General features: G+C 39.1%; 1 protein-coding gene across 1 annotated transcript; it reads left to right on the top strand.

Annotated features, from left to right (window-relative positions):
• The first annotated feature begins 175 nt into the window (after window positions 1-175).
• On the top strand, window positions 176-3,016 carry LOC146560682 (uncharacterized). The gene is made up of 2 exons (XM_085296100.1): window positions 176-381; window positions 1,869-3,016. Exons 1-2 carry the CDS (start codon window positions 271-273, stop codon window positions 2,343-2,345), a joined length of 588 nt encoding a protein of 195 aa, XP_085152226.1. The 5' UTR covers window positions 176-270; the 3' UTR covers window positions 2,346-3,016.
• The last annotated feature ends 10,040 nt before the right edge of the window (window positions 3,017-13,056 follow it).

Genomic DNA, 13,056 nt, shown 5'->3' with positions numbered 1-13,056 from the left:
TTTGGAAGCACGCGATCTCTCTGCCCCCAATAAAAACACACCATAGTTTTTAAAAAAAGAAAAATCCTGGAAACACCCTCTGCTGTGACCCACTGGGACCAGTGATGTGTCTGTTCTCTGCTGGACTGTCTGCTGCCCTCATTTCTCTGCTGTCCCTCCCTCCTCCCCCTCCCAGATATATTTAAGGCTGATCACTTCAGCGGTGCAGTCGGTGCTAACCCTCTGAGCTGTCAACAGACCCGTCGGCTTCGGATCCTGAAACTTTCCACCATGCGGTCTCTGCTGGAGAGCAGCTGGAGGAAGTTTGGACCCGCTGGCCGGGACTCTCTAGACTGGTCATCCGGACCCTCGGCTCTGCCTTCTACTGACAGACAGGCACCGGTGAGTTCGCGCAGACGTCGATGATTTTATTTTTATTATTAAACATGCTGTCAGTGGTTTTTTTTCATCAGTTCATAATTTAATCTGAAAATATGTCATTTGAAAAATTAAATGCAGTGACACAAATGTGAGCGTCCACGTAATAAAATTAAATATTAATAATTGTCGAACTGATGGAGAGATGTTACAAAGCTTGCACAACAAAAACGTGTCACTTCAAAGATTCTCTGCAGAGTTATACTTCTAGCTTTTAGAAATGTTACTTATATGAAGCTATGAAGACACGATTCTTGGCATTCGATGAGACGGCAGAAATAAAATTTTGCATTGATACTTGAATCCAGTTTTATTTCATTAGTTTTATCTGATCTTAATGTGTTTTTAATCACACTGCCTAAAATCCAGATTGGAAAAAATGCAGATGTGTAGAACTGGAAGACATCCTTAAAGACTTCTTTCAGTTACTTTCCAACAACAATATGTAACAACATCACCTTTATTTCAATAAATTTTGGATGTTTTAACAGTTATTTAACAACAAGTCATTTATTAAAACTGCTGTCTGGTAAAAGACAACGTCTCCCATCTCATGTTTACTCTTCATTCTTAGCTTTTACAGTGCACATATGCTCCAAATAAAAATAACATCAGGAGGCGGTGTGCTCAGCCTCACAATACTTTTTTTTTTTTTTTTTTTAAATGGACATTTTGGAATCACTATACAATACCATCAACTTCAGCAATTTGTCACTACATATATTTTTTTCTATATTTAAACAACTAAAATATCCATACAAAAAGAATGAAAGAAGAAAGAAAAAAGAAGCAAAACAGGAAACAATAAATAAATAAATAAAAGATACATAAGGAAAAAGAAAAATGAAAGAAAAAAATGTAGGGAGTGTGTTTTTGTTTCCATTAATATAACTAATATTTCCTCTAGTCTTCTAGTAGTTAACAAAGTCAAAATCTAGAGCCAAAGCAAAAACTGGCCTGCGTTTTTTATGTAGTCCATCCATTTCTTCCATCGTGATACCAACAGCTCCCTCTTGTAGTTCACATCTGCTGTCATTTTCTCCGTTCTGTAAATGTCCATTGTGATGTTCATCCACATGTTCATAGTTGGGCTCTCTGAAGAAAGACATTTTTTTGTGATGGCTTTCTTGCCTGCTGCCAGTAAAATATTAAACAAGTATTTATCGTTCTTTGTCCATCCTTCTGGCATAAGTCCACCCTCACAATGCTACACATTCACATGTACAAAGAGGAGATCAGCAGAAGTTCGGCACGGACAGCTCCCTCTGCTGGACAAAGTTTTTATGGCGCCTAAATGACCTCTGTTAAATCTGTGACTTCTGCACTTTATATTCCTTAACTACTACTACTACTACTACTACTACTACTACTACTACTACTACTACTACTACTAATAATAATAATAATAATAATAATAATAATAATAACAACATCTTGTGTCTGACTCACAGAACCAGAGTTTTGATGAGGCCATCTTCAGCGGTGGATCAGTCACCTATATCGTCATAGCAAGCATCTCCTTCCTCGTCCTCTTCATTAGCATCCTCGGCTTCGTGGTCTGCCGCCGAAGGAGGGGCTTCAGCTTCAATGGAAAGCTGGGATTGGCTAACGTGATCGCCTTGGAGGACCTACAGGACCCAGAGAGGAACTGCGAGCTGCTGTCCTCCCTCCGCAGCAACAGAGGTCCACTTCCCAGCTCAAGCTCCGAGCAGGACGTGACAGACGGCGTATTCCTCATGGTCTATCTGCCCTCTCCGTATGAACAGACCCTCACCAGGATTGCCAGAGCTGCTAGCACAAGCAGCTCAAAAGATGCAGAGCTGCTCCCTCCAAGTCCAGGGCCAGAGGCACGCTGTGGAGATGATGAAGAAGGGATGATGATGGTGATGAATGACAGGAGGGCAATCATAGAAGAAGTCAAAGACTGAATCAAAACTGAAATTAAAAGAAGAGACCTAAGATGTGAATGAAAACACTTCCAGGTGAGGACATAGGAATCTAACATATTACTTACCAAGACTACATCCCAAATCACCCTATTAAGTATATTAAAAATAAAATAATACTACAAAAACAAATGAGCCAAGAAGAGCTTCTGGGCCCTGTGCTGCTGCATGAAGATCTTCTAAACTGGTTTTTATACTGAATAATGTGACTGGGATCCAGGAAACGGGCATCTCCAAACTTCCTTTGGATGACATCCTCAGTGATTTTTACCTTAATGGACAAATGTGCTAAATATTTATAACTCTGACACAGAATGGTTTTTTTTTCTTTGTTAACAAAGCCCTCTACGCCATAAGCACCAAGCACAGTTTAAAAAAGCCACACAGACTTGTACACAATATTCTTACCATTTACATCATTCCTCATAAGTTAGTGTGATAATTTCTCCTGTTTGTACTTAACATTGTAAAAGTGTTCACGTGGATAACAAACATGCTATTTTTATTATTGTGTGTTTTACCTGTGACACAGCTGTAGGAGCCTTTAGACTTTAGTGAGCAGTAGTGGTAACAGGACAGTTTTATAATGCTGACATTCGTATTTATTTTTACTGTGTAATAATCACAAACAATAAAGTGAAGCGATCCCTGTGTCCCACTGTTTATTACTGTATCCTCCTCACATACAGGAATTTGTACAGATAGCAGACACACAGTTAGGTCCATAAATATTCTGACTTTTTTTTCTGTTTAATTTTGGTTCTGTACGTTCCCACAGTGAATTTTAAATTTTAAATGAAACAACTCAGATGCAGTTGAAGTGCAGACTTCCAGCTTTAATTCAGTGGGCTGAACAAAAAGATTGCATTAAAAACTATTGAGGAACTAGAAGATTTGAACACATTCCCTTCATTTCAGCAGCTCAAAAGTAATTGGACAAATTAAATAACTGAAAGTAAAAAAATAAAAATAAAAATACTTGGTCAAAATGCCTTCTGTCACATCATCAGTAAACACTAGTGTCTCAGTGCCACACCCAAGCCATCACACTGGCTCCACCATGCTGTTTTTGATCATATTGTGTTCCATGCCGGTTTTGTTGCCATCATTCTGGCATTCGTTGATCTTGGTGTCATGTGTGAAAAGAATATTTTTCCAGAACTGTTCTGTCTTATTTCGATTTTTTTTTCTATTGTTGAGGCTTATGAGTGGCTTGGACTTTGCAGTGAATCCTCTGTATTTACTTTTATGTAGTCTTCTCTTTATGGTAGACTTGGATATTGATATGGACGTTCCTTTTGTTTTGCTGAGTTCACAATGCTGTCTTGCTTTCTCAGGATGTACAAAAGTGTAGATTTTCATCATCATCATCATCATTGTTTATTTGTATAGCACTTTAAGAACACACCAGGCAGACCAAAGTGCTGAACAACACAGATCAAAAAAACTAACAAATTAAAAATACCATAAAATCATAAAAAAATTAAATAAATAAGAAAGGTGTCAGTTTCCTACAGAGTTAAAAGCCAGGGAATAAAAATAAGTTTTCAATATGGACTTAAAGACCTGCACTGATGATGCTTGTTTAATTCGGAGGGGAAGGTGATTCCAGAGCATCGGAGCTGGAATTGAAAACGCTCGGTCTCCTCTGCATTTCAGCTGCGACTTAGGGACCGACGGCAGCAGCTGCTCAGCTGAACGAAGCATGCGAGGAGGAACATGTGGCTTCGGTAAATCAGATAAGTAGACAGGAGCCAGACCATTTAAAGTTTTCAAAACCAATAAAAGGACTTTAAAACGAACCCTAAATTCAATGGGAAGCCAATGCAAGTGTTGTGGAAGTTTTCCATTTAAATAAAGCCTGCAGACGAGCGGTGAGCAGTAGCTAGCATTCTTTAATCAAAACACAAAGAACACTTTGAGTCATGGTCCAATTACTTTTGGTCCATTTAAAAGAGGACGGCACATTTTAAGGAGCTGAAACTCCTAAACCATTCATCCAGTTCGAGTGTGGACACCCTCAAATGAAAGCTGAGAGTCAACACAATATTTTCATGTCCGTTATATAAAAAACAAAACTTGTGTCACTGTGCAAACATATATGGACCTAACTGTCTTTGGTCCTAAGTTATGGGACTAAAAAGTGCCTGACATGGCCCAAATCAAGAACTGGGCTTGACAATAGGTCAGAATAAGGCTATATCCCAATTCAGGGTCTGCAGCCTTAAAGGCCGCATTTTAAGGCCGATTACATCACAGCGACGCGACGAAGGCTGTCCCAATTCAAAGGCTGCTCCATAGAAATGCAGGCCTCAAAGGCGTCTTTTACTTCCCTGAATTTTAAGGATGGCCCAACAAATCCCAGAATGCATAGCGCGGCGGTGGTGTTATTTAACCCTGATTTTTTTGTCCCCATGACAGAACAGAGAAAACCGACTCATAGTGTGTTAAAACATTTATATTTCTTTTTATTCAATCATCTTCCGGAAGAGAGAGACCCCTGCACAGCTCAAACGCCAGCTGCAAGAGCTCTAACATTAGAATCATAAACTGTGCCTCATATAGGTTTTATTTTGGTACGTTACACGTCACACAGTTTCAAACATGGCTTATATGGAAAGTTCCTCCGTTCTGTGTCTTATCTATTAATATATCTGTGCACTAAAACTTCCTGTTTTTCAGTCTGGCTGAGCACTTTGTGAGTCAAAAGTGGCCTTGCTCTACAAGCCTTCATTATTAAAGTACATAAAACAATATAATAGGAAAATAAGGATACTAAGGATATTGATTTCATGACGTGTGGATGATTTTGCGGGAAAAAAAACGGTGGAAAAGGGGCGCCCGAAGAGTAAACATGTGCAAATGTTTAATAACTTAGAACATTAAAACATTACTGTTGGTCACATGTCAGCAAAGTTATGTGACATTAGTGGCGTTTGTACTAACTTGGTTTTAAAGCCTTTAAAATATACGCCGTTCAATAGTTGACCTTAATCTTACAGAGAATGTGATGATTTCATGGATATTTAAAGTAAGCACGGAGACAAATTTAGTAATGCCAACATATTCAATATTTGTCTCTTATATATAATACATTTATATATACACAGTGTCAAATGAACCTTTCTTTGAGTGAAGATTTAAGGTGACAGGAAATATAAATAAATGCAGCTTGAATCTTTACTGAAGCTCAGTATTTGAAACAGTCATTCACTGCTGTAATAACTAATAATGATTGAAATTATAACTTTAATATTGGCCATATTATATTTACATTACCACAGTGAGATGACTTTAGTCTCATGAACAACATGAGCTGATTGTTATTTACTAGCTAATCTTAAATGACTGTTCAGCACAGAAATGAAGCCCAACAATCATGGTTCACAGTCCCGTGGTCTCAGCTTCAGATACTTATCAAATCGAAGCTCATGTAGAAACAAACAAACACATGAACAAAAGATTTTCTCCTTCATTTCTGTCAAACACAGCTGTATGAAACGTTTCCAGCTGTTAGTATCATGGTTGCTAGGCAACCTGGGCAAGCGCGACAGAGGCTAGACGGTCCCATTTCACAAGCCTCGCACTTCCGACCTTAGCGGTCTTTGAGTACGCGGCCCTTGTGGACCGTTAAGGCTGCAGACCCTGAATTGGGATACAGCCTTCGTGTTGTGTGGAATAGATGTGGCCCAAAGTCAAATCATGACTCACCTTGAGTCAGTGCGGTGGGTGTGGCCACTTTTGGAGAAACATCTACTAATTAGATCCTGATCATTACTCAGGAGCTTTTTGAAGCATATACCGTGTCAACCTGTTTGCCATATGTCTGATAATGTTAGTTATACTGATTTAATTTGGCACTCTTCATCCCCTGACTTAAAATAAGAAGTAGACACACTGTTTTGCCTGAAATATTGACTCGCCCATCCGAATCATTGAGTTCAGGTGTTCCAATCACTTGCATGCCCACAGGTGTATAAAATCAAGCACCTAGGCATTCAGACTGCTTCTACAAACATTTGTGGAAGAATAGGTCGCTCTCAGCAGCTCAGCATGAAAGTGGGAGGCCGTGTGAAATCACAGAGTGGGGTCAGCAGATACTGAGGCACAGTTTGCTAACTTTCACCTCCAAACTTCATGTGGCCATCGTATTAGCTCAAGAACAGTATAGAGATCATCATAGAATGGGCTTCATGGGAGAGCATGGATCCCATATCTATCTATTAAAAATGAGGACTTACAAATAAGCTTTAGATTTCCAGTTTATCAAATCCCACTGAGCAGTCCTTCCCTTTGTTGCGGAAGTTTTCCATTTAAATAAAGCCTGCAGACGAGCGGTGAGAGGTAGCTAACATTCTTTAATCAAAACACAAAGAACAGACAACCAAGTTGGTGGAAAGCCTGCATGACCGCGGGGCAGACGGTCAGCAGAGTCTCCCTGAGCCTAGCATGGCTCTCAGTTAAAGACCTTCAGGAACAAAAGGCAGTACACAGCTGTTTCGCACCTTAAGGTTCACACTCCCTTGCTACCTCCCAGAGTCCTCGAAGAGACAAAGGCTACGTTCACACTGCAGGTCTTAATGCTCAATTCCAATTTTTTGATCAAATCCGATTGTTTTGTCTGTTCGTTCACACTACAAATAAAATGCGACAGCAAACGCGCTCTAGTGTGAACGCTCAAAGCGGCCGCATGCGCAAAACGAGACGTCACACACAACGCGCTCTGTTTAGACCCAGAGCAACAGTATTGTTTCACTGATGGCCTTAATATAAAGACTTTGGACTTTACGTTTCCCAATTTTTGCTTTAAGTTATTTTGTTATTTACATAATAATGTAAATAACCTAATAATGATCCTTATTGCTGTTTTAGAGGAGCGCTGCTTCAAAGGATAGTTGCAGATTTCTGTCAGAATCTGCAGATTATACAGTACAAATAAAATGTTCACGTTTCTCCAACGCTGTCTTACCAACAGTTTCACTGACATCTACACTGGATGGACAGGAAGCGTTCACGATGTCTTCTCTGGCGCTGATAATTGCCGTCCGTCTTGTGTCAGGGACGTAAAAGACGGATTTAATGCAACATGACCATCAAACAGCAGTCGCTTTCTAAAACATCGGATATGTATCGGATTCAGTACAACATACGAAAGTGACCCAGATCGGATTTGAAAATATCGGATTTGTGCCGTTCACACTGTCACACCATGATCGGATATGGGTCGCATAGGGTCAAAAAAAAAAAATCCGATTTGATGCGCTTTCGCCTGCAGTGTGAACGTAGCGAAAAGACTCTTCCTGTGGAGTTGTCTGCTTCCCCCAACTTCCTTACTAGACCTCCACCATTTGTCTTACTGTATGAGTGTGAGACATGTTAAAATCCAGTGGCACCAAAGCATTATACAATAAAATAATGTGATTAATACATAAATAAAATAAATTCCTATACACCTTTAAATCTAACCTCCCTTCTTCCCCTCCCGTCCTGTCTTTCTTTCTTAGCTTTCTCCATCTCTGAGTGAAGTTAGCTCTCTTACTTTTCTCTTTCTGTGAAATAAACAGCTGGACTTTGAGCTGCAACACACTGTGAGACAAACTGCACACAAACAGTTTGTGTGTTTGCTGATGTTTGTTGAGCTGATTTAAAAACGCTGCATTTGAAATTACCTGACAAAATGTTTTTACCTTTATGCTGCTCCTCTTCTGTAGAGCTAGCTAGATGCTGAGTGACCACAACCACAACCACAGCATATGAACAACAAAATTAATGGTCCTCCTTAACCCCTGACTATAGAGCTGTGAATTATCCATAAATGATATAGTTTCCTCTCTTTGTATGCCATAAAATGGACTGGTATACTGATAGATTTCCTTTCATGTGTTACAGTTTAAGCTCAAATCAGTACAGATACGTGAAAATTCTACTAAAATACATCAACAAAGTATTTGTGCTTTGTTAGTTCCCACTGTGGAGCAGGGAAATTATTTTACTGCTATTGTTAAATAATTGTCATTATTACCATTGCATTAATAATATAATCTGGAGTTTATATTGCATTCAGGGGTTGAACAGTGTGTGTCTTTCAGAAAGGCTAAAAGTCACAGGAAGAAGGCCTTAAGATGCTTATGCACACAGTTATTATGTTTAGTAGAGGTTCTTGATTAAAACATTTATTTAGTAAAAGTCATATCCATAGTTTCAGTTCGATTATTACATATACGAGAGTGGTTTCTGTCTCTCTGTCTGGTGAGGGGTCAGGAGCTAGTCGCGAGGTGAAACAGGGTGCAATTGTGGTTAGCACACAGACGCAGACACACACACACTTGAGGTGTCAAGATGACAAGCGAGCATCCGGCAGTGACAGGATGCACCTATTATGAAGATGGAAGACGATGTTCTTTTAAACTGTGTTAAAAGGTCATTGTGGTTTTGATTTGACGTATGTATATATCCTGTCTGTGACGTATGAAGGGGCGTCAGTAATTCAAACACTGATGCTATAAAATATCTGTTCATGCTTTGATTAAGTCGAGGACTACTGGCTGTCTGCGTACAGAGTGTCTTCCCACACGTGTGTTCATTAAAATCATTGTTTGACCAAGACCTTCTGGATCATGGGTGGTGTGTACTCTCCTTCCTCAATTTTGAATCTTAACACCACCTTTACAGATGGCATTCTGGAAGATTAAACACACTCCCAAACCTTGTGGAGAGTCTTTTATATAAGCAACAGGGCGGCCGACATCATAACAAACCCTATGGATTAAAAATGAGATGCCACTCAAGTTCATATGCATGTGAACGCAGACAAGCTAATATTTTTGGTAATATACTGAGAGAAGATTAAGTGCTGCTCAGATGAACTGATGACCAACAGCAGGTCAACAACAACTCCATTTTAATCAGCCAAAGGAAAAGATTAGCCGCATTAGGAAATGACTCATTTGATGTTGTTTTAGTGCTTCTGTTTCCTGCTTTGTGGCAAAAAACCCGACACACAAATAGAGAAAAACGTTAATTTTTTTTTGTTTTGACATCCTGCACTGAAAAACAGCAGCGTGTCATTTGCAGTTAAAAGAAGCTAAATAAAACATCAGTGTTGTGGTTAGTGTCCCCTAAGCTGAAACACATGATCTCATTAACTGACACAGGCTAACCCTATGACTGCTACTCTGGCTAATGTTGCTGTCTGGTGGCTCGCTTTGACCACAGTTTGAATAATTTAAATAGTGGACGCAACACGGGCAGCTGGGGAGTGGAAGGAAATCAAAAGCACAAAAAGTGAAAAGCAGAATTTTAATTTCTTATATTTACGTTAGTGAAGTTTCCCTCCATTCACCAATCAGAGACAGCACAGTGTCCCGGATACACATCAGCTGAATCTGTTTAGGACTAATTACACACCTCGATCCTTCCACAAAACACAAATGGAGCCCTCATGCCAGCTTGGGCTGGGCCATATCATACCGTTCACGGTAAAACCGGTATAATGTTGGGCAACAATAAGAAAATGAAATATGGCGATAGAATATGGGTAAAACGCGCATGCGCAGTGCCTTTGTTTTCATACGCACATGGCCGAAAAAGCACGGCGGCGACTGAGAATGAGAAGGGCGAAAGCAGATCGTTGAATGAAACGATGAACCTAAACTGGTTTGTAAAAATGCTGCAACTTCAGTGGTGTGGAACTGCTTTAGCTTTCGTCCGTCAGATACACAACAAAGCACTATTTTTGGTAGCAGCGGGCCGTCGTCATTACCGTGTTGTTTGGAAAATACGGCGCACTTAAAATCAATCCTTTGATTTTTCTGAAAGTCGACAGTGCCCCTTATAATCCCGTGCGCCTTATGTATGAACTCTGGTTGTGTTTACTGACCTCAAAACGATTTTATGTGCACGGCGCTCGAAAATCTGTCAAATGTTTTAGTGCGACTTTGCTAAGCATCGAAGCCGCACCGCTTGATGGATTGTCGGAGCATTACGGCTGTCGTAGGCAGGAGCCTCACGAAGTGATACGTGCTGTGCTTCAACATAATATTACCGTATTGTGTGTGTGTATACGCTCTTTTTAAGTTCTGTGGATATTATACATGGTTATGCTGAGGATGTGTCGGCCAATTTCCACTGGAAATGCCTTTTGGTTAAACTGTCAGCAAAGAATATACATTTGCACTGATAAATTTTTATATAGAATAGAATAGAATAGAATAGAATAGCCTTTATTGTCATTGTACCGAGTACAACGAAATTGGAGTGCCACTCCCTTGGTGCAAGATTCAATAATAAATATAAATGTAAAATATAAAAAGTACAAAAAAAACAATCGTAAGTAGGGGAGAGCGGGGTAAGTTGTCACACGGGTAAGTTGTCACACTGTTCATAACTCCAACACTAGAGGCTCTATCTCAAAAATGAAATAGCCACTTTGTGTGACTTCTTCTTCTATAGTCAACCTCCTGTTCACATGTGGTCAAGACTGCTCTAATCTGAGGTGAGCACATCTTTTTTATTTTTTTGACCTAAAAGGAAAAATAAATCACTTTAAGTTTTCTTCAGTACAACTTTGTTAGGTATAGATGTTACAGATTATTATTTTACACAAAATAGAGGAGACATTAACGTGTCTTTTGATACTTCAGCTGATGTGCTATGTTGAGCTAACCCTGACATTTAGCCAAAATTAGCATAAATGTCAGTTTGGGGCAAGTTGTCTCATTAACTTTGGGGCAAGTCGTCACATGTGACAACTTGCCCCAGTACAAATAAATGCTCCAAAAAATTGTGATATTGTAATTCATTTGTATTTGTAATAAGGTTTTTGAAGAAAGGAAGGAGAGGCAGGAATTAAGGAAGGAAGGAAGAAAGTAAGATGGTTCGAAATTATCAACGAAAGACAGAGCGTGGCAGAACACCACCTGACATTATGTTAAAGGCAGTCAGGCAGGTAAAGATGCAGAACAAATCAATCACAAGTACAGCAAAGGATTTTGACATAAATTACCGCACTGCAATTACTGACAGCGGACTACCAACTCCAGAGGACATCCAGCCATATCCAAAAGCTGGCCGCCGAAAACCATCCAGCAAAGGAAGAAAACGACGCAAATCAGCAATTCTAACCGACACGCCAGTGAAGCAGCAACTAGAAAAAGAAAAGAATAAGGCTGAATCTAGCAAAAGCTGTTTCAAAAGAGAGGGACGCGAGGGGGGAAAACATCTGGACCTATGAAGAACAACGCAGCTAAAAGAAGAAAAATAATTCAAGAGTCATCATCAGATGATGAAGAGTGCTTCTGCCTTGTCTGTGTGGAGCCATTTTCAAACAGTCGTCCAAAAGAGACCTGGGTAAAATGCGTAAAATGCAACAAATGGGCCCATGATGCTTGCACCTCAGGCCAGGCAATTTATGTGTGCCAGAATTGTGACTATGAAGTTGAGTCTGATTAATCAGAAATAGGGCATCTGTTTTGTTCAGAGTATAAACATGTTAAGTAAAGCAAGTTATTTGCAGCATTCCATTCAGTTATGATGGATTTATGTGCAAGCCAGAGAACATTTGAGTTTAAAGTTCAAACTAAAGTTTTCTTTCTACTTAATGTTTTGATTAAAATGTGTATTGGATTGAAATAATTGTTTTTTTCCAAATTCTCTTGGCATAATTGTTCAAATTTCCAGTTTTGGTTTGAATTTAACAATTAAAATCAATAATCATAATTAAGTATTTGTGTTCATATTTTAAGATAATCTAGTGTGACAACTTACCTGCCGATGGGGCAAATTGTCACAAGTACACATTCTCTATTCAACAGTCTACAACTCCGTAATGAGATAAGATATGAAAATGTAATGAATACATCATATGTGCCCGAGACTTCCGTCTTTCATTTGGTGAAACATTTATTACGTTGTGATGTATGGTGCTCAGTAAAGGTTAGTCAGTGTGAAGAGTGTGACAACTTACCCCGCTCTCCCCTACTCAAACAATAGTAAGTACGATATATTAAACAGGATAGCAGCATTAATATAATGGCAGTGACGGTATGGTATAGCTAAGCAGGTTCAATTGTTTTTGTGCTTATTTACTACGGTGATAGCTCTGGGAAAGAAGCTATCCCTGAATCTGTTTGTCCTATTTAACCTATATAACTTTAATGCACATAAAAACAGCTGCTTGTTTAAGTGAAAATACAGTGATGTTTTATTTTTTGCACAATAAAGTTGTGGAGTTGTAAAGTATTTTGTCTAGTGTCAATTATATCGTCAGTTATATCATTATCGCAAATTTTCAAATGTATATCGTGATAAATATTTTTGGTCATATCGCCCTGCTCTACTGTCAGCTATAACTGTACGCCAGAATATCACAATATTAAATAAGTAGTAGATATCTATCATGTATTACTGCAAATGCAGTGCACCCAGTAACAAAACCCACATAAAAACTATTATTCCCACCGTGATATTTCAAAAAAGACAAAAAACAATAATACATCTTATATTGGACACAGTAGCGTTTTGTTTTTTGTTTGTTTTTTTTGTAAGATGAGATATGACCTCACTGAATAATGCATACATTAGAAAATGGCCATAATCTGCCAAAGGGTGTACGGGCTGTTTTTCACCAGATGAATGACTAATATTTCCAGTTTACACTGACTTCCTTCCACTGAAGCACTTACTAACCACACTC

The sequence above is a fragment of the Mchenga conophoros genome, linkage group LG13, assembly GCF_057382185.1.
Source record: "Mchenga conophoros isolate Kocher_MC1m ecotype Shallow Benthic linkage group LG13, M_conophoros_male_GT1.1, whole genome shotgun sequence".
Lineage (NCBI taxonomy): Eukaryota > Metazoa > Chordata > Actinopteri > Cichliformes > Cichlidae > Mchenga > Mchenga conophoros.
This window is presented reverse-complemented; position numbering and strand designations above follow the sequence as displayed.

Coding starts and splice junctions, on each gene's coding strand:
- LOC146560682 (XM_085296100.1), top strand. CDS start 271: ATGCGGTCTCTGCTGGAGAGCAGCTGGAGGAAGTTTGGACCCGCTGGC. Junction 382..1,868: donor CTACTGACAGACAGGCACCG/GTGAGTTCGCGC, acceptor TCTGACTCACAG/AACCAGAGTTTTGATGAGGC.